The following is a 22,298-nucleotide window of genomic DNA, read 5'->3' on the forward strand; positions in this document are numbered from 1 at the left end:
GCACAGTGACAAGGCACATGGTGTAGTGCACAGAGAAAACCCCTCTGAAAATTAACCCTGGCTCAATTAATTAATTTGCTATAAATCAAGCCTTTTCCATCCGGTAGCAGTCAATATTCCGACAGTGTAAATGTTGGCACTTAATCTGGTGACATGAAAATGTCGGCACGCTAAATGTCGACACTTGGTTTGTGTTGACAGGTAGACAATGTCGTCAGTGTGGTTGGCAGGTATAGCTGCCGAACCAGCAGCATTGTTCTTTTAATGTCGGCATTGTGATTAGCAACATTGTGAATGTCGCCAACCACACTGACAACATTGTCCACCTGTCAACACAATGCAAGTGTCAGCATTTAGCGTGCCAACATTCTCATGTGGGCAGGTTAAGTGCCGACATTTACACTGTTGGAATTATGTACCCTACCCATTCAATCAAGCAATTATTTGAGTTCAGGTTAATTCAGTAAGAAATTCTATGCTAAGTTCAGTAACAGACCATTTTTGATTAATCATGACACATTGAAAACTTACTAAAGAGAGTTTTTGTAAAAAGTGGTGCACTTTAAATGCAATTTGTTCAAGATACATCTTGCATAGTAAATGGATCTGTAATTATGTTCTACATGTGTGTATGTATGTAATTAGATATTATGTCAGTAATACATTTGTTCACCTTATGTGTAGGTATATCAAGGTGTAAAGAAACACGGCTTCCTACAACCACTGATGTTGGCAGAGCAGGATGTGGTCATAACCACTTATGATGTTCTGCGAACTGAACTAAATTATGTTGACATCCCCCATAGTAATAGCAAAGATGGACGGAAGTTTCGGAACCAAAAGCGATACATGGCGATACCTAGTCCACTTGTTGCCGTTGAGTGGTGGAGGATTTGCTTAGATGAAGCACAAATGGTGGAATGCACAACAGCAAAGGTGAGTATTCCAGTCTAGAATTTTGTTCAGTAGCAAATCAATGTTTTTGTTATCCTTGGAGCAGCCGTATTCTAGGGTAAAAACAATCTTTAGAGTTTGTATTGCTTTAGTTCAGCATGAAATATATTTACAGTGTTGTTCTAAATCCGAAACTGTGCATGCTCAAGTGTCCTAAATGTCTTAAAAATGATTAATTATCTATTAAGAGAAACCATCCCATTCACTGTCTTTAAAAGACCCTACCGATAGGAGATTTAATTGTCTGCTGACATCCATTTTTCCCATATCCGGGTTAGCTCTGCGTCTATCTTTTCTTGTCCTCCCACACATGTTCAAATTTGTTTGTAGCTCAACGCAAGCCTACCTTCGAGTGTAATTATAAACTCTCAGGTGAGTGCATTGTAAAGGCAAAGGGAAACCTTTTAGGTTGGTTAAGAGAGCAAATTCCAAGGCTGCCATCTCAACCACAAACAGTAGAAGTGAGTTTGCACATATTTTGGAATGTTTCGGAAAACTCACAAATAGGATTACTGGCTTTTGGTAATACTGTTTAGGGGATATTTTCTGGAGTTCAAGGAACCATCTGCATTTCACTTCTTCATTACATGGGTACCCTGTTACCCATAACACACTCATACTCTCTAACGTTTGTATTCAGCTACTTCTAGAATCCCAAGCTAAATCCCTAGTATCACTCCAGCTGTGACTTTCTGGTTTCTACTCAATTGTAATTGTCGTGCCCAGAAAGGTCAGCTGGAATGCAAAATATGTTTTTTTTTTCAATCAGAAGAAATTAAAAATTGAGTCACTTTTTCCTTGTTTTCCAAGAAATGCAGACAGGGAATTTCCTGGTGTCCATAGATATTCAGGGAACCCACCTTGATATGCCTATATGGGAAGGGCATCAGAGGTTCATACTGTTCACAGTCAGGAAGGACCACTTCCAGTTTCAAGCACTCCTATTCAGCCTGAAGCCCATACCCAGGGTGTTCACGATGATTTTGGTTTCCTTCTCTGCCTGGACAATCATATGATCTAGGCATTCTTTCGGGGTACCACATATCTCTATGTGCAGCTTCTGACCACTTGTATCTGTTTTTTAAGGTTTCTAACTTCAGTATGTTGCTCCCTCCGGAGCTGTGGAAATGTTCACATAAATGTTTTTAAAGAACAAATTCAGACAAAAAGAAAAAAACAGCTATCTGCTAACAGATATCATATTTTAAAATATTTTGTGCTCTCTATGTATTCTTAAACCTCTTGTATATACCTAAGACATGTAATATCAGAAATAGTGTGTTACACTGAGCTGCAGGATATTCTCTTATCTCTTAAAACTAGTAAGCATAGCAAATCTTATTCCCTGCTGTTGTTTGGGAAAGTCTGACCCATCCTGCTGCTTTTATTTTACTTCTGTTATTCATTAGAAGAAAATAGAATTTGTGGTTTTACAATAATAGTACAGTTGATATGTAATCATGAATAAAATTTCCCATATTAGGTAACTGTAGTTTTTTCACTTTTTTTAATGCTACAATGCAAGCCTGGTTAAGAGTATATTATTGAACGCTACAGTAATAAGGGGCATAGTTGTTAACAGGGTACAAATTGAACATTGAGCATGTTTGGCATAACATAAACTTGTTTTACTGCAACAATGTAAGAATTTTCATGCTATTTTTAATAGGCTGCTGAAATGGCCCTGCGTCTATCTGGGGTGAATAGATTGTGTGTGAGTGGTACTCCAGTACAGAGGGGCTTAGAAGGTAATTTGTTTCTCCCTTTCTTTAACACAATTTTGTGTTTTGCCTCAGCTTACGTCATAACATCACTTATTTTGTAAATATGTGAAATAATGTGAATCATTAAAATATTTAAAAACTTTGTTACAAACAAGTTATTAAACAGATTATATATATGCATAGTGGTCGAACTTACGTCCAGTGCAATATGCAGACCTTAATTATATAGTTTGTGTTAGATAGCCACTTAATAGAGACCAGTATTCACAGCATATTCTGCATATAAGAAGCGATTTAGCCTTAATCATAAGCTTGCAAGAAACCGCAAGTATAATTTTAGTGCTGTGTTGTCTACCTCTAATAAAATTTTGCTGTTCAGATACATAGCACAGTATTTGTTATGTGAATCCTTATCCATTATTTCTTGATTAACAGATTTATTTGGGCTAGTGTTATTCCTTGGAGTGGACCCTTACTGGGTCAAGCACTGGTGGGATCAGCTTCTTTACAGGCCATACTGCAGGAGGGATCCCCTGCCATTATATCGCCTTATTGCCAAAATTATGTGGCGATCCGCAAAAAAGGATGTTATTGACCAGGTAATAATTTGTCTCTAAACTAAAATTTACTCTACATGGTTGAGGCAGCCCTTCTGAAGGATAAATCAGTATTCACAATAACACAGCCTCACTAGGAACCAGTCACTACCGGTGGTACTTACTTTCTTTGATGCTCCAAACACCAACAGTACTAATGACGTAATAATGACTCCAAAGCTGATATTCACAACAGAAGTATGAGTCCAAAGCTGTCATTGAACGTAAGAAGTATAACGGTGACTATTTTAAAAAATTATGTTTAATCATTGCGACTAAGCTTCATTTTGGCAGAAGTAAATTACATCACTCTAAAACGCAACACTATTATTACCGCTGTTAAGGGGGTACTGGAATGAGGTGGCAGCTGTACAATGTTTTTTTTACAAACACTTCTACATAGTACTGTCTGCGTTTAGAGTATCGTTATAAAGTACCCAACCCGTGACTACATGCCTCAGGCATCACATATTCTTTCCATGTTAATTTATGGGCTGCATTATTCTGAATATTGGTGCATCCCACAGAATGACTGCATCCATTGTATGTGTATACTGTGTGTGAAGGTAACAGCTACACTTTGAAGAAAGATACTTGTAAAACACAGACAAGCTGCAGAGGTGTTTCTGCTATTCTAAAATAAAAGGTTAGTGGTCTGTTTTCAAAATTGTCAGCGTTGTAGTGCAATACTTTCCTATAGCTCCAAGTTGTAACTGTTGCTAATTCTCTATAATGAATGTTTAGTCAGTCATTAAATGTCTGAGTAAAGCAAAATGACATTGGTTACACTTGCAGGTTACAAAATGGTAATATGATCCCAAGTGCATTCGTAGGCACCAGGATACATTTTGCACCCACAATGTAGAAGTAAAAATTTGGTAGCAAAATTGTAGCCTCACATGTGTACTTTAATAGGCATGTATCTCAAGATACGTTGAACACAAAAAATAGCAGTATTTCTACGTCAAGCTTACAAATGTGTATACTGGCGCATGTAGAACGAAGAGATATGTCATAACCGTGTTAGTTATAAATACAAGTCCTATTACCCTATTCATACACAATATTTTGTAATTAAGTGTCATTATACCACAGAGAAAAGAGGGACTTATTCATCTTCGGACACAACTTGTACTTTTAAATAGAACACAAATCTTATGCGTGCATACGCCCATATACAAATGCAGGTGTATCTGAGGAATACGTTCTAATGTTAGTATGATAGTAGTAACTAAGTTACGTGATGCAAATTTACAAGTAAGCGGAATTTGTTCTTCTAAGTGATTTTGGAGCAAATGCACCTTTTTTTTTTTACCACAAACATATTTAACTCCTAATTCACATCTGAACCTTAACCATCATTTCCTTAATTACTCTAATTGACCTTATCACTCCTAAACACCGATGTTTCCTGACAATTACATCACACTAACCCTTTCACTACATTACCTCATCACACTGCACTATACCATTAGAAGCCCTTTATAAACACACATGCAAAGGTTTGTTTTCTTTTTAAACAACACACTTTTTTATAACATAAAGAAGTTGAAACAGAAATGTATAAATATTTTTGTTTTTATCATTTCTACTATTTCTGTTCTCCAAGTCTTCTAGTTTTTCTGACATGACTTGGAGAAAATCAATCGGGGCTTGGAAGGAATGATTAATGTAACATCACTCGTACGTTGTCCTAGGCCTGAGATCCTAGAGCTGTAGGATTTTATCTGCACACATGAGAAATCCTCATCTGTCACATGAGAATCCTGTTCAGTGTCTAGGGGAGATTATGAGGAGGAGATGGGCTTATTAGAGGTCTTCCTTTATCTGCCCTGTTTAGATTTTAGGAGTAGAGGGTGATGCAATTTTTAAAGATGTAGGTTTGTCCAAAAACTTGTCCACCACACAAATGAAATATAAACATGGAAAACACGGTCACTCCGATAAGGTAATTTTAGAAAATCTTTTTACATATTAGCTATAACCATGAATCAAGAAAGATACTCAGTCAGTGTAAAGAAAATCATGATTATCAGGTCCATACCCTCCACTCCAGGATCTTACACAGAAATGACCCAAAGGCAACTCCAAACAAGTAAAGGGTAGTAGTACCCTTATATAACACAGAACAAATACAATTCAACATGTACAATAATAAAGGATACCACTAGATGGCAATAAAAAAATTATATCTAAGCAATATCAAGTATGTTTTCTACATGAAATAGACAGATAACAGTATAGGCATTAACCAAAGGGCGGTAGAGAAATAGTAGAAATAACCAACAGGTAATGCATATAAATTGAGGTTCAATAATATATGAGGGAAAAGATATGCTGTAGAGTAGTATATTAGGAATAGTTTAAACTGGTAATAGGTCGTAGTTCAACCTCTGAGTCTATTGCGAACAATTATCTACCTTTAACAACTTTAAATTAGGCCTGTAATACAGAGCTAGATTAAGCGGGGGCATAGGGGACTTCTCATGAGGTCCCCTGGACTAGGCTATTAAGCAGTCAGGCCATTTGCTGGCTTTGCACGTGCACAGATCGTCCCGGCACAGAAATAACTTTAGAAGGCTTTTATAGAATGTGGGTGGAAGCACCACACTGAAGAAGCTGCAGCAAACTATAAGCAAGGTAGATGGGATTAGCCTAAGGGATGAAAAGAAGGGCATGATTTCATTTGCTGGAGCAGAATAATCATGTATTTTCCTGTTTTTCCCTACCGAGTTCCCTATTGCATGTATGTAACTATTTACAGCATATACAGCGATCAGCCACAACATTAAAAACAACTGCCTCATATTGTGTAGATCCTCCTCGTCCACCAAAATAGCTCTAACTCATCAAGGCATGAACTCCACAAGACCTCTGATGGTGTCTTATGGTGTCTGCCACCAAGACATTAGCAGCAGATCCTTTAAGTCCTGCAAGTTGCGAGGTGAGACTTCCATGACTCTGACTTGCTTTTCCAACACATCCCACAGATGCTTGATCGGATTGAGATCTGGGGAATATGCAGGCTAAGTCAACACCTTGAACTGTTTGTCATGATCCTCAAACCATTCCTGAACAATTTTTGCAGTGTGGCAGGGTGCATTATCCTGCTGAAAGAGGCCACTGCCTTCAGGGAATTATGTTGCCATGAAGGAGTGTACTTGGTCTGCAACAATGTTTAGGCAGGTTGTACGTGTCAAAGTAGCATCCACATGAATGCCAGGACCCAGGGTTTCCCAGCAGAACATCGCCCAGAGCATCACACAGCCTCTGCTGGCTTGTCTTCTTCCCATAGTGCATCCTGATGCCATCTCTTCCTCAGGTAAATGATGCAGATGCACCTTGCCATCCATATTATATAAAAGAACATGTGATTCATCAGACCCGGCCACTATCTTCCATTGCTCCATGGATCAGTTCTGGTGCTCGTGTGTCCATTGTAAGTGCTTTCGGTTGTATACAGGGGTCAGCATGGGCACCCTGACTGGTTTGCGGCTACGGAGCCCCATACGCAGCAAGCTGTGGTTTGGCACTTTTCTATCATAGCCAGCTTTAACTGTTTCAGCAATTTGTGATACAGTAGCTCTTCTGTGAGTTTGGATCAGACGGTCTAGCCTTGCTCCCCACGTGCATCAATGAGCCTTGGGCCTCATGATTCCGTTGCCGCTTCACTGGTTGTCATTACTTGGACCACTTTTTGTAGTTACCACTGCATACTGGAACACTCCAGTCCTGTCATTTTGGAGATGCTCTGACCCAGTCGTCTAGCCATCACAATTTGGCCCTTGTCAAAGTCGCTCAGATCCTTACACTTGCACATTCCTACTGTTTCTAATAATCAACTTCCAGAACTGACTGTATGACTGTACGCTTGCTGCGTAATATATCCCACATATATATGTAACGAGATAATCAATGTTATTCATTTGTCAGTGGTTTTAATGTGGCTGATCGGTGCATGTCTTACCTCATATATGCTTTCTAAACTACAATAAAGCAATAGTATGCACAACATATTTATTAGACTATATTGTGCACATCCAATGTACACATTTTGCAATAAATAGTAAAATAATCCAAATGACAAGGCTCCAATCACAAAACAACAGCTACTATTACATGACCACTTCATTTTAAAGTTATTATGTAGCCATTTTGTGGATTCTCCTTTTCTTTCCTGGCCCATGTTATACAATGTTTTTCTTCTTTGTAAGGCTGTTGATGAGATTATAACAGTCCACAAACATTCTCTCCCTAATTTAATAATTCTGTTTGACTTAGTTAGCTTGGTTTTCATAACTTGATAAATAAGTAGGTGAGATTAAACATAGTTTTCATGCAGTGATATACAGCAAAATACTCATCCTCCTGGACAATGTTTCTGGTTTTGACACTGTTAATCACCCTCCTCCTACACACCCTTGACTTCATTGGCCTGTGACAGTTCTTTCCAGGTTCACTTCCTACCTATTAAACTGTCACATCCACTCACCAATAGCAATCAGTTATTGTCTCACATGGCTCTGTTCTTGGCCGGACTCAAGTCGGCACGCACACAGTGAGGGAAGACGCCAGGGGTGATGACATCATCACCCCTGGCCCACACACAAGTTCCACGTGTGTGTGGAGAATCACCACACACATGTTACCGCTGGGTAGGCTGGGAGTTTCTGGGTCTGGACTATAAAAGCCAGACCCGGGACTCCCCCTCCCTCTCTTTCTGCCTGCCTGCCCCTGGATAACGAACACTACACTACAGAAAACACACTACACTATAGGAAAGACACTACACTACAGGAAAGGATAAATAAGCACACATTACACTACAGAAAAGATATATATTACACTACTCTACAGAAAATATATATTCTACTGCACTACACTACAGAAAACCTACACTACGCTACAGAAAAGGACTCTATACTACAGGGACGTTCCCTACATTGCAGATCAAGAATTGGATCCAGGATACAAGCACTTGACAAATATCATCGATAATAATTATATATATATATATATATATATATATATATACATAAAGTTATATGTGTTTGTAATGTTGATTTGACTATTTATATTCATATATTGTTTGATATCTGTGATAGTTAAATCAATATTATAAATACTAATTCTTATCAAGGATACATATGTAAAGCTAGGATAGTGTAAGGAATAACGGTGAACCTAGTGTTAATTTTATATTGATATACGATGTTATGTTGAACAACGTTATGATATATGTGTGTACTGTGAAAACAAGCTTTTCTGTGTTAGCAGTAAAATACTTTGATTTAAATACATACATATGTTGTGAGTATTGGTTATTTGGTTATTTATAATGAATATATACGCTGAAATACAGGATAAATAATTCTGTAAAGCTTAAGTGTTATTTAGTGTGGTCAAAAGACTGAGTAAGGCAACATTGTGTAAGGAAAGTGCATAAAAGTGTGAGTTTTATAACGAGTGTATCTGAGAACAGAATAAGAGGATAGCGTGCGCATGTGAGGCGTAACCACAGTTCCTTTTACACACACCACTTGTAGATTCCTACACTAGCTTATTGTGTCTTCCATAATCCAATTCAGATTGCTTACCGTTAACTAAAAAGCTCTTAAAAACACTCCCTCATACATCTGAAATCTTATTTCAAAGTTTTCCCTCTCACCCTCTAAGAATTACGTCTGACCTGCACCTTGCCTCATAGCCCACTTATGGGATTTCCTAGAATGACCACACTTTCATACTGCCTTCAGATCTTTAGACCCTTCTTCAATAGCCATCTCTTTATTTGATCTTACCATACTTCCACCGATACTACTTGCACTAATACTGTCCCAATCACCAGTCTGAGCCACATTCGCTGCTCTTGTTTCAGCTGTGCCCTGTGTCAATTAAATTGTAAGCTCTCTCTCATGAACAGTGGCCCTCCCTACCCTTTGTTTTCATGACTTAATTTGCTGCACTCTGATTCACAGCCAGCCTGTCACTCACAGATAATGCAAACCGCTTTTTCTTGTGAAAAAGACGCGATCAATGTATCATCTCATGAGAATAAGCTTAACTTCGTACTGCAGCAAGCCACAGCTATCTAAATAGATAGGTGTTCCTCACTGCTGCTGTCTGGCTGACCCTGGAAGTGTCCTACCAGCTCAGATGACTAATTTTTCTCTTACAAATTGCTGGCTTCTGTGCTTTGGTCCTGGCTCCTAACTGTTGGTGAAATGTGTTGTGCCCTGTCAGAGTCAGCATGTTTTTTATATAAATATAATACTTGTTACATTGTATGCATAAAAGGGGAAACAATTCTTAAACATTACCCTTTATTTTGTTGTCTACATAGCTAAGCTATTGAGCATAGCACCTAGCATGATTCCTTATTTTACACATATTTAAGCTTTTGTAAAGAAGTGGATGACTGATGGTGATTGAGCTCCAAGACTAAAATCCTGATTCGGTTTAGAGTGTGATTGTTTGATTTTCTGCCTTTTAGATTCAAATCCCAGCTCAAACAGAAGATATTCACTGGTTGCACTTCTCCCCAGTGGAGAGACATTTTTACCACAGGCAGCATGAAGTTTGCTGTCAGGATGCCCTGGCAAAGCTACGAAAGATATCAGATTGGTCTCTGAAACTAAGCAGCTTAGACCGACGAACAGTATCCTCCATCTTATATCCTCTGCTGAGGCTGAGACAGGCTTGTTGCCACCCACAGGCTGTGCGTGGGGAATTTCTGCCACTACAAAAGAGGTAATGTACATGTTTGTTTTAACTTAATGCGCACACCTTAAAGGTGTAATGAAATGAAAGTCCTCACCTGGAACCAATTGTTTGTTATATACACTCAATATTCAAGTGTTTCTAATGATTGGACATGTATAACTATTAACAGAGGTGTTATATAGACAACCATTTGACTTTCACATGACATATGAACCGCAGCCCAGTGTTACCCAAGTTTAAATTACTCAAAACCAAATGATATTAGCTAGCGTAATTGACACACAATAGTTGGCAAATAAATTATACGACTAGAAGGTAGTTTATATAATGCAAATGGTTGTCTGTGTCAGATGGGCATATACCTAACCATGGAAATATCAGCTGCATAATTGAAGTTTGTCCCATTTTGCACTTATCCTTTACAGCACAATGACAATGGAAGAGCTGCTGACATCGCTGCAGAAGAAATGTCGCACTGAGTGTGAAGAGGCCCATCGCCAGCTTGTCTGTGCCCTTAATGGTCTTGCTGGAATCCACATCATCAAAGGTGATAAATAGGAGCAAAGCACATGAAGCTGTCATGCCATTGTTGGGACCATACAAGTTTTGGGTGGTATTAGTATTAGTTACTATTGTTGTATAATAATTTAGTAGGAATAAGTGAGGAAAATGTTCATTATTAGACCATGATTCAGCACTAGATGTCTCCTCTGGTGGGGATAGAGATTTTACTGCTATGCAGAATAGTTTCATAGATCATCTTTATTGAGATAACTAGACTTTTTCACTGTTGGTTTTTATATTTCTTTTTGGTTTGTTTTTTATAAAGGTGTTTTTAATTTTTTTTTCAGGTGAGTTCCTGTTGGCAGTGGAATTATATAGAGAAGTTTTGAGGTCATCAGAAGAACACAAAGAAAAACTTAAAACTGACTCTCTACAAGTAAGTATGGCAAGAACAGGAAAATTTGAAAGGTAAAAATGAACTGTGTATTACTTCTAATAGGGAACACCGGAAACATTGGGGTATAGTATAGGGAATAGACATGTGGGTACTTTAAGAAATATTACACTTGACCCTAGCTCCTCCACATCTATACTTGCCTTGCTGTTTAGTTGAGTGGCTCTGCGTGTATGACAGTTTTAGATTTTATTTAATTTATTTTAACATTTATTGTATTTTACTTGGAGGCTTTGCCTCATTTGTTATCGGAGACGCGTCTGTGGCTGCATGCTGCACCTATGATTCCCCAGACAGAAAATGAGTCACATTCTGACTGTTCTTCCCAGGTGGACGGCAACAAGGTTGTAGATTCGGATGTGGAGAACTCTCCTCTTTTGAAGAGGAATTTATTTCTGACCGTCAGAGTGTAAAGGATTTTATATGGGCTATGTACCAAATGCTGGACATTCCGGAGGCAGCAGTCCCTGCGAGCATTCTCTGTTTGCAGGGCGGTTGAAGAGTTCCTTTTCCTTTCCCTCTTCCTTCCAGTTGCAGGATATGTTGGGTGAGCTCTGGTCATCACCAGATAGAAAGTTCCAGGTGTCCCGTTGACTTATCCGTTTCCCCCTGAGGTTCCCTGAGATGGGAAGCGCCTCCATGGGTGGACGCTCCTGTTACGCAGTTGGCTAAGGTCATTACTATTCTTATTCCCAACACATTGCGCATTGTAAGATTAAGGGGGTTCTTAAGTCCATTTTCGTGACAGCTGGTGCCCCATTCAGGGGTGTTGCTTGAATGAACAAAGCTGTGGAACGCTTTGAATGAACAAAGCAGTGGAACACTCGTCCGAACAGCTTTCGGAGGATTGGCTGGAAGACCAAGTTCTGAATTGCTTCCTTTGGTGGAACAGATTCATAGGGTTAAGGACTATTTAGGGGAGGCGGCCCTGGATGCGGGACTGATAGGGGCACAGATCTTTCTCTACTGTTTCGGCTCATCGGATTCACTGGCTTAAGTCCTGGGAGGCTGATGTGGAATCTAAAAAGGCTCTGGAAACACTCCCTTTTTCAGGGAGTGTTTTGTCTGGGCCGGAGCTTGACATTATTATTGGTCACACGACAGGAGGTAAGAGTACTTACCTTCCTGTTAAGGCTCCTAAACCCAAGATGCCCAGGTTTTGTTCCTTTCACTCCTCCGGCACATCACGTGGTCAGTCATCCAGGGGTCAGTTGTCCGCCCCCAGGGGTGGTTTGCAACATGCACGCTAGACCGTCTGCTTGGTGTCCAGCAGCTAGGTCGATAGACAAGTAGTTGGCATGACAGACGTTCTGTCCACCGAAGGTTGCTGTGTGAGAGTCCGTCTTCTCCTCTTTCGAGGTCAGTGATTTCAATGTACACGGATGCCTGGGTGTAGAGAATTGTGGACCCGGGGCTACGTATTCTATCTCCTCAGGTTCTTTTCTATGGGGCCCCCCACATGTCGGACGAAACAACTGGCTCTGCAAGAGGCCATCCGAACCCTGATTTTTTTCAGGGTGGTTATTCCGTTGCCGGAATCTCAAAGAGGTTTGGGGTTTTATGTCAACCTGTTTCTCGTTCCAAAACCGACTGTCATTCACGCCGAACCTGAACCTCAAATATTTGAACACCAAGCTTCAAGATGGAGTACTTGTGGTCGATAATTCACAGTATTGAGCAGGGGGAGTTCATGGTGCTCTAGACATCAAGGATGCCGATCTGCATGCTCCCATCTGGGAGGGTGATCAGTCCCTCCTGAGGTTTGCTATTCAGTTGGACCATTACCAGTACCAGGGCTCTTACTTTTGGTCTGGTCATGGCTCCACGGGTTTTCACCGAAATCATGCTGGTCATGGCTGTGCTTCTGCGTTCCAAGGGGGTTACTGTCATCCCTTACCTGGATAATATTCTTACCCTGCGCTACTCCTGTCCTATGTCCAGGTGACGGCATAGAATAGGAAGTACCACAGTTGGATCCTCAACCACAAGAAGTCCAAATTGACTCAGTCTCAACTGATGATCTTTTGGGGTTTTCTCTTTGCCACCCAAAAAACAGCAGGTGTTTTTGTCACCGGACCACATTCAGGCCTTGAGGAAGATGGTAAATTCTCTGTTGGCTGTCAAACAGGCCTTTGTACACATCTGCATGAAAGTTCTGGACAAGATGCTATCGCCCATGCACGGAAGATTCAGCTGGAACTCCTCTCGAAGTGGAACAGATCTCACCTGAACCTTTCCAGTCAAGTGTTCCGTCTTTCCCCTAGGGTGTGTCAATCGCTCGTTTGGAGGCTGCAGATGGACATCTCTGCTGGGTCATCCATTCTCAATCTGGGATTGGACTTTGGTGACAATGGATGCCAGCCTTCGGAGTTGGGGTGCTGTCTGTCTTCACGCCCATTTTCAGGGTCTTTGGACTCTTTAGGAATCAAAGCTTTCAATCAATGTATTGCAACTGCAAGCGGTATTCTGCACTTTAATCAATGCAGAACATTTGCTGCAGGAAGGGTAGTAAAGATACAGTTGGACAATGCCACAGCGATAGCATACCTCAATCCCTAGGGCGGCACCAGGAGTTCATTAGCCATGCGAGAAACCTACAGGATCTTTCGGTGGACCTAAACTCACGTTCGGGCCGTCATGGCAATTTTCATCCCGGAGGTAGAAAATTGGGAGGCGGACTTTCTGAACAGGCAGGCTCTTCATCCCAGCGAATGGTCTCTCCTACCGGAGGTGTTTCGCGAGTTGGTGAACAGCTGACGTCGACATGATAGTGTCTTGGTTGAACCACAAGGTCGAACTCTTCTGCTCCACGGCAAGAGATCGTCAGGCTGTCTTGGTAGATGTCATATATGTTCCCTGGCAGTTCCATCTGGTTTTCTGTTTCCTCCGGTAGCCATTTTACTGAGAGTCTTAAAGAAGATGACCGAGGGTTTTTCGGTTATTCTGGTGGTGCCAGATTGGCCTTGGTGGGCCTGGTATCCTGACATTCTTTCCTTGTATGGGGTGGGTCGTGGTGTCTGCTTAAGTCAAGGACCATTTTTGCTGCTGAACCATTATTCTTCGAGCTAAGGGTTTGTCTGAGCGTGTGGTGCAGACCATGCTTCGGTCTCGGAAGCTAGGTTCAGCCAAAATCTATAATCGTGTCTGGAGGACAGGCTGGACGCTGGTTTGTGCCTTACTTCACTTAAGGTTCAGATGTCGGCTCTTTCTGTCTTCTTTCAAAGAAGACTCACTTTTAAGCCTGATGTGCGAATGTTCCTGCAGCCTCCATATTTTCCTCTGGTGTGCCTTCGAATTTAAACTTGAATGCTTTGCAGCATCCCCCTTTTGAACCCTTGGACACTGTGGGTTTGCAGTTTCTGATGTGGAAAACTGTCTTCTTTATGGCCATTTCTATGAGCTTTGTTTCAGAGCTCGCAGCCTTGTCCTTCAGTTCTCACTTCTTGTTTTTCATGAGGCCTAACAGGAATGGGGGTATAGAAGGGAAGCAGCTAGGGTCAGGTGTAAACTTTCTTAAAGTGTCCACATGCCTATTCCCTACAATATACTACAGTGTTCCCCAGTGGACTAAGGGTAACTGATTTTATATAAGTATAAATATCCTATTTTACCTGTGGCAAACTAAGACCGAAAACAAACAGTGATTTTTATGTTTAGGCCATTTCATTTCCACTCTCTGCAAGATATTGTTGGTGTTTCTTTGATATGAGTGTAATATGAACAAGGCACGATCCCATTTTGATAGAATGTGCATCCTGTAGAATTCCTAGGATGCACCGTTGTTGAATCTGTAGCAGGCAGCATTAAACGACAATCTGGGACAAGTGGAATAATAGATGCAGGTATATCAAGGGCTCCCATACTTTTCAAATACAAAATTGTGACCTCTGTGACACAAATTTGCTCAGTAAGCCTACTCTTTCAGGGATGTTTTTGAAAACTGGTGCAATGGAAAAAGGCAGTGTTGCCCAAAGCAACCAATCAAATGTTTGCTTTCATTTTGTAAGCTGCATTACAAAGCTCACACTTACAATCTTATGCTATAAGCAACACCATTTTTGTTTTTTGCTCCAGTTTTCATAAATATCCCCTTATAGGTGTCTGAATTGTGGGAAAAGAATCGACCCAAGTTAAGTATTTCAATGGGCAAAAACCTGTTCTGCCTTGGAAAAACATTTACAAACATGAAACCTAGACATGTCATACTACCCCATGGTATGTCTATTGTTATTTTATATATCTTTACCAGAACTTCTAACATTACAGTTCGTGCAAGGCTCAGAAGTTTTCATTAATATCGATATTAAAGTACATCTATTGCCAACCTGTTACTTAAATGCTGAAGGCAGCCATTTGGAGGGCTCAATTGCAATAATCAATGCAGTCTAATTATTAACTTAATTAACAGTTTAAATATGATCCAAGTAACTCTGGTTACTATGCACATGTTTGCATTTCATTGAATTGAATGTCCTAAGCTGTATAATTATAGAATAAAAATTGCTTTATAACATGATTTTTTCTTTTGAAATCTTCACTCACAGACAATGGCAACACAATTTTTTAAAACGTGTACTACCTTCCCCTCTCTGCTGCTTATCCCTTATAGAGATGAGTCCTCAAGACGCGCAAGACTGCAACAAAGATAGCATTGCACTCTTCAGATGTTAACAAATTACTTTGAGTGCAGCAGCACCTTATTTGTCATGGCACTTGTTCATATAGCAACTTTTGAATAGTGGAATGGTCCTTTATGTGTATAACTGTTTAGGGATGTGCAGTGGCATTATTGAGAACCAGTGAGAGTACCAGATTTTGTCTGTAAACTACTACCCTAATTTACTACAACCCTATCACTGCTTGGGAATGGCGTTCTTAAGGAAGCTATGTAGTAGGGTATCTGTGGAAACATCATTGGTTTGATACAAATCTCATGCAGTGTTCATTAAAGATATATAATTTAATACCGGATTTTAGATAATTTATCTAAGTCTTTCTTACTATTGTGTGTAATCATTTGAGTTTCATATGTATACAGTATGTTTATACATTCTCTTGGTATGTTTCAAACTCATTGTTTTGTTTTGAAAAAAACCCTAATAAAAATTACTTTTAAAAAAAAAATAGATATATAATTTAAAATCTAAATTTCCAGAAACTGGATGTTCATGTAATTAGAATAAAGAGAAGATAATAAAAAAAAGACCGTGGTTAATCAAAGTGAAGGGTGGCTAATCGTTTGGCTTCCTAACAAACAAATGTCTATAGAACACATATTTAATGCCACTCTTCTATTTGGTCTAGAGACTGCACTCCACACACAACCTGATGGAACTGCTCAATGCAAAGCATCCTGGGATCCCACCAACTTTGCGCGATGACAGACTGGAAGATGAGGTTATCATTATTTATTTAGTACTTGAATTGTAAATGTTGAACATGAAATATTACCATGCAATGGAAATTATATCAACAAAAATTTGGCCTTATTTTTGTTTAACTGTGACTCCAGTCAGTTATTTTTGCGGTCTCTATAATCTTGCAGCAGAGAGCATTTGAGTTGTCCTCGTTAAAATGTTATTTCAACTTTGCAAACTGAAATGTAAAAATTTTTTTTTTCTTTTTTTCATTCCTGCTATATCTGCCCCCTATTTATTAAACACGATCTGGTCAACACATTCTGTTTATATTTCATGAAGAAGTGAGTAATAAATTGAACAAAAGGTTGGCAGTTGATGATGTATTTTTAGATTCTTCTAAAAGAGTTTCACACTGTGCTTCACAGGTACTTATTGTATAGTTTAGAGATTGTTAGTCCATAAAACACTTGCCTGTATAGGAAATGGGCTAAAAGATTGTGGCCAGAGAGCATTTGTCAATGGGTCATACTTTAAGTGGACAAAGTGATGTAGTCCAGGGTTTTATCTTTGGACCAATGCTGTTAAATTTGTTTATAAATGATGTAGAAGTTGGAATTTGCAGTAATTTTTGTGTGTTTTCAGATTACACACAGTTATGTAGTGGAACAGCGTTCCTTTGTAATTTCTTATCATTTAAAAGGGCCTAGATATTTTGGAAGATTAGGCAGCAACATAGCAGATGAAGCTCAATGTAGATAAATGTAAGGTTATGTACATTTTGGGGACTGAAAAAATGCATGTACTTTATGGACTTTAGATGCAACACTATGAGATAAATCTATGATGGAGAATGATCTTGGTACAACTGTAGATCATAGACTTGTGAAAACCATACAATGCAATCTGATGCATCCAGACAGCAGGATATTATAATTTTAAGTGGTGTAGAATCAAGAGAGCAAAGTATCATATTGCCCCTTTTATAAGGCACTGGTGAAGCTTCTTCATCTTAGATATGGATTTAGGTTTTAGACAGCAATGCACAAAATCTGTCCCAGAACTGTAGAAGGGCAACTAAATTAAAAAGGGTTACAGAAGATCTCAGTTTCAAGCAAAGACGGTCTGAACTAAATTTATTAATATTAGAAGATTAAGTAGGTGCAGTGATCACTGCATATCAATATTTTAATATTTTTTTACGAACATTCTGAGATAAGCATGTTTAGTTTCAGGTTCCCACAGAGATACACCCCTTGCATCTGGAAGTGATTTAATCTCCAACTATGAAAAGGGTTCTTTACTGTAAGAATTTAGTGAAAAAGAAGAAAGTGCGCTTCTTTAAATTAATTAAATTAGTAGAAGTGAATAAAATCATTTGAAAAACTGCAGCCAGGACAGTTAAGACCACTGTGTATTTGAGAACAAAAGAAAATGTTGTCCGGTGCTCTAAAGCAAACAATATTTAAATCACTATGTGTCAACATATACATAAATAGAAGAATTTTGTGCACAATATAACTATATTGGAATAAGCTCAATTGCCAACATCAAGGCATCTCTTGTAGGTGAGTTCAGGGCCTGATTAAGAAATCAGGTCGCCCTAGAGACTAATATTCTCTTAGAGCCTCCTCGCTTTCTACGCCAGACAAATATGCGGTAGGTAAAAACGAACATGTCCTTAATTTGAAATCCAGCTTCCCTGCAGTGTTTTCAAAACTCAGTAGCACTTGGGTTTTTAGAAGGGTCAGGGCAATGTTTGTCACTCATTTCATTGTCATTAAAATCAGAAATGTATAGCAGAACTGAGTCATGAACAAGCACTACAGAGGGTGAATTTGTGAAGGGGAGAGCGCTGTCATGTATGCACCAGTCCCATACTTGTCACCCCCAATCACTTATCCTCAAGCACCCGCCCAAGGATGATTCATTGGTTTTTTTTTACCATGGGAACAAGATTAAATTAACCTTACTACATTTTTTTTCATGTTTTCTTTTTACTTTGGAGAACAGCTATTCTAAAATGAACTTCAGTTTATATATTTCCTTGTAATACATTTTGGGCCCCTCCAAAAGGTTTGTGCCCTTGGATGCAGACTAGTCTGCCTACTGGATAATCAGACCCTGGGTGAGTCCCTAGCATGTGAAACAATATATATTTAGTGGCACATTTAAAACCTTCCCTGAACCTCCATATTCAAACCATGCAGCACCTTGTTGTTTGCTTTAGAGCACCGGACAACGTTTTCTTTTGTTCTCTTTTGTCTGCACCATTTCAAATTATTTTATTTACTTGTACACATGTTAATTGCAACAAACATTATTTCTTCTTTTTCACTAATTTCTAGTTTATTTTTTAGGAGTTGGACCACTCCTTTCAGGTGCTGCATGCTTTGAAATTTGGTAACTCAGGGAAGGTTTTAAATGTGACACTCTAAATATATATTGTTTCACATGCTAGAGACTCACCTACAGGAGATTCATTTACTGTAAGAGCCAAGCAACTATGGAATGTTTTCCCACTAAAACAGGTATTGCCAGACACTATAGAAAATTGTAAAAAGATTTTAAATTGGACTATGCTTTTTGAGCAGTTTAACTGGGGTTTACAAAAAGGAAAGGTTGAGCTTGATGGACTTATGTTTTTTTTTTCTCACCTAAACCACTATTTAACTTTGCAACTCTCCTACCATACTTAAAATTATATAGTTATTAATTTCAATAAATTAATTGTTTGCTTATAGTGACACACTTCTGTTTTCCCTCTCTTGTTACCTTATCACCTATCCAACATCATGGTATTTTCCTACCCTTGCCTTTACACCAGCCATAACTCTGCCTAATCTTTTTGCATAGAATTTGCAGAACTGCTCAGTGTGGGAAAAAAAAGACCATTATAAAAATTATCTGGTACCTGGACCTGCTGCAAAAAGTTGTTTTACACTTAAAAAGTTTATAGTAGCATTGATTTTATATTAATACAATAATTATTTATTGTTTTTAGATAAAACAGCTTAAAGAGCACTACATGGTCAAATCAAATGCAGAAGTTTCTGAAGCTCATCAGGCGTTGCAGCCAGTACTGCAAAATATTCATGAACTACAAAGAAAGGTAAATTGAATTCAATATATTTTTTGTATATTAATATATAATAAGGTTGTCACCTCATTTCAGATAGGTAAATAATAGATAAAGAGCTTCTGTTCACTTACATAGGGTAAGCTTTGCACACATTTGCCAAGGGAGACCTTAATATTTTATGAAACTTGCTAATAGTTTTTAAACAATCGGGATTACATGCGGTAACACAACATGGTGCAGAGAGTTCAGTCTGATTTATAATATAAGTAAAAATATAATTGATGTGGTTCCTATTATAAATGAGTAAGTTCAATGTTTTCAAAGTTCAGCCTGTTCTCCATCATTGCCACTAGGTGTCTCCACTGCGAGGATATAATCACCTTGTGTCTCTTATTGCTTAGCATCTCATTTAAGAAAACTGGAATGCAGGCTGTTTGCTTGTAAAGAGTCAGGATCCCAAGCTATTCTAGTCCATGAGCTTCAAAGACATTGTCTGCTGAGGATTTACTAAGTTTTGTTGATGCATGTTACATGTGGTTTCAACACCAATGCATTGGAGGCCCATACTTCTTTCAAAGTCCAAAAATAAAAAGCATATACAGATACTGTGTTTAGCTTTTCATTCTGACCACACAGTACATACAATTCAAACTTGTATTTGATTTACTTTTTACCAGTCTAATGAAAATGTTACGGGGTGGGACACAGATGCTAGGTTTGTTTCACTGCTAGAAGACATGGGGTTATATTTACTAAACTGCGGGTTTGGAAAAGTGGAGTTGTTGCCTATAGCAACCAATCAGATTCTAGTTATCATTTATTTTGTACATTCTACAAAATGACAGCTAGAATCTGATTGGTTGCTATAGGCAACATCTCCACTTTTTAAAACCTGCAGTTAGTAAATATACCCCTAGGAGTATTCCCCTGTGGTTCGTTGCTGGGACTCTTCTGGAGCATGGAAAAAGCACATAGTAGTCCATAAACTTTTCCAGTTTCCAGACTACGCAAATGGGGAAAGTGTTTTAAAACTGAATGTAGCGGGGTGCGGTTTTTTTACCCTAGTGACAGCACAGCTGATGTGTACCATTCATGACATGTGCCATTCAGTCCGGGGCAGACATAGATTCATTCAGATCCTATGCACAGGTAGCTGTTTTCAGATTTATTTATTTTTGATTTTCCAGTTCCTCCTTGCTGATATTTTTTAAACTTTTGCAGATTAATTTTTCATCCCCCTGGTGGATTGATGTTATCCAGCGTGCAGTCCAAAATGCAAATGATGAGGATCTTGTCCAGCGTGTGCAAAATGAAATAACTGTCAACTATAAACATCAAGTGAACAAGCTGTCCATGGCTGACAAGTAAGAATGGGGGTCTTACAGTACTCTGTACAAGGCTAAGGCTGTCATTTAAATAGATAGTTGTACACAATGAGGTACTTATAGACATTAATGATAATGATGTTAATGGTGCTAAGCACTGAACATGGTGCTTTGTATTTCTGCCTCACAGCGCTGGGGTCATGAGTTTGATTCCTGACCAGGGCCTTATCTGTGTGGAGTTTATATGTTCTCTGGTTGCTTCCACTGTTATATGTTCTCTGTTGTTCTCTGGTTGCTCCCACACTCCAAAAACACTCTAGTAGGTTAATTTGCTGCTGACAAAATTAACCCTTGTCTGTATGTGTCTGTGTGTGTTTTGGGAATTTAGACTGCAAGCCCCAATGGGGCAGGGGCTGGCCTGTACAACGCTGTGGATTTAGTGATCACTATATAAATAAATTATGATGATTTTAACCTATGGGGGGGGGGTGGGTGTCACTTACTGTTAAATCTTTTATTTGGAGGCCAGTGCACATAACTAGGATATATATTCTTTCTCCATTGGGAGGCAAGACAAAGCTTAAAGCAGACAACTTGAAGCTCTAGACAACCCTGGTACTGGAAGAAACCTTTAGTTTTAATTATCAATGAAGACCGGAAAAGTAAAAATAAAGGCTCAAAGGAAAGGATGTTGATGCACCAAACTTAACAAAGCAACAAACTAGCTAGAACTCAAACTATAAAAAAATTAGCTAGCAACAATGATCTGAAAAACGTTACATCTTAAACAATAGAAACAACAGATTGAGATGCAGCCACTAATATTTTAAAATAAGCTGCCTCTCAATAATACACTTATAAGCAGGATGCACCATGCGATAAAAATGAGAAGTTTCAAACTTACTGTTAGTGGGGTCTAAGAATGAGTTGAAAAGTATAGTACACTGCCGCTATGTAAGGCACTTTTTTAGCGGAGGGGAGGGGTTTCTGGAGACCCGGAAACCCCCCATGCGTGCGCCCCTGAGCTAATGTACATACATGGATCTATGTATGTATATCTCATGTGGATGCATGTCAGGCATCATAACATTAAACTGTTTACGTTCTTACAGGCGTGTTAAATGGTTTTATACCTATCTTGGACATGTTTTAAATATCACCTCTGCAATAGTTGTAAATATGTTTAATTTCAATAATGCCACGTCTGAAATTTTTACTAAAGTTATTTCATGGAATAAAAATTGGACAACCATATGCATATATGTTTTTAAATGCTAATCCTTGAGTGGGCCACACTTTGGTATACAGATTTTCTCTAAAATTGGCCCAAGCATTGCACAGTATCCCTCTTCCAAATCATTCCAAGCTAACCCCCACCACTAAGAGTTTCTAGCACTCTCTAAAAGATAAAATTTAGATTCCTCCTTCCTCTACTTGTAGGTGCCACCCCTTGCTCTAAATTCTTCCTTATACTATTTGTTTATTCTATTCATACTTTGATGCAATGCTGCTGGGATCCTACAAGAGTACTCAATGGTTACTAACTCGGAACAGAAGAAGAGATGGGCCAACAGTAAGG

General features: G+C 39.0%; 1 protein-coding gene across 2 annotated transcripts in view; it reads left to right on the forward strand.

Moving 5' to 3' along the window:
• SHPRH (SNF2 histone linker PHD RING helicase) overlaps positions 1–22,298 on the forward strand; it is an 83,249-nt gene that overhangs the window by 31,408 nt on the left and 29,543 nt on the right. For both annotated transcript variants that reach the window (XM_075203598.1, XM_075203597.1), the window contains exons 10-18: positions 685–936; positions 2,624–2,702; positions 3,114–3,277; positions 9,768–10,024; positions 10,423–10,544; positions 10,849–10,937; positions 16,260–16,352; positions 19,317–19,424; positions 20,616–20,758. In XM_075203598.1, coding sequence (XP_075059699.1) covers positions 685–936; positions 2,624–2,702; positions 3,114–3,277; positions 9,768–10,024; positions 10,423–10,544; positions 10,849–10,937; positions 16,260–16,352; positions 19,317–19,424; positions 20,616–20,758 — 1,307 coding nt within the window. The remainder of the gene's footprint in view (positions 1–684; positions 937–2,623; positions 2,703–3,113; positions 3,278–9,767; positions 10,025–10,422; positions 10,545–10,848; positions 10,938–16,259; positions 16,353–19,316; positions 19,425–20,615; positions 20,759–22,298) is intronic.

The sequence above is a fragment of the Mixophyes fleayi genome, chromosome 3 (assembly GCF_038048845.1).
Source record: "Mixophyes fleayi isolate aMixFle1 chromosome 3, aMixFle1.hap1, whole genome shotgun sequence".
Classification (NCBI taxonomy): Eukaryota; Metazoa; Chordata; class Amphibia; order Anura; family Limnodynastidae; genus Mixophyes; species Mixophyes fleayi.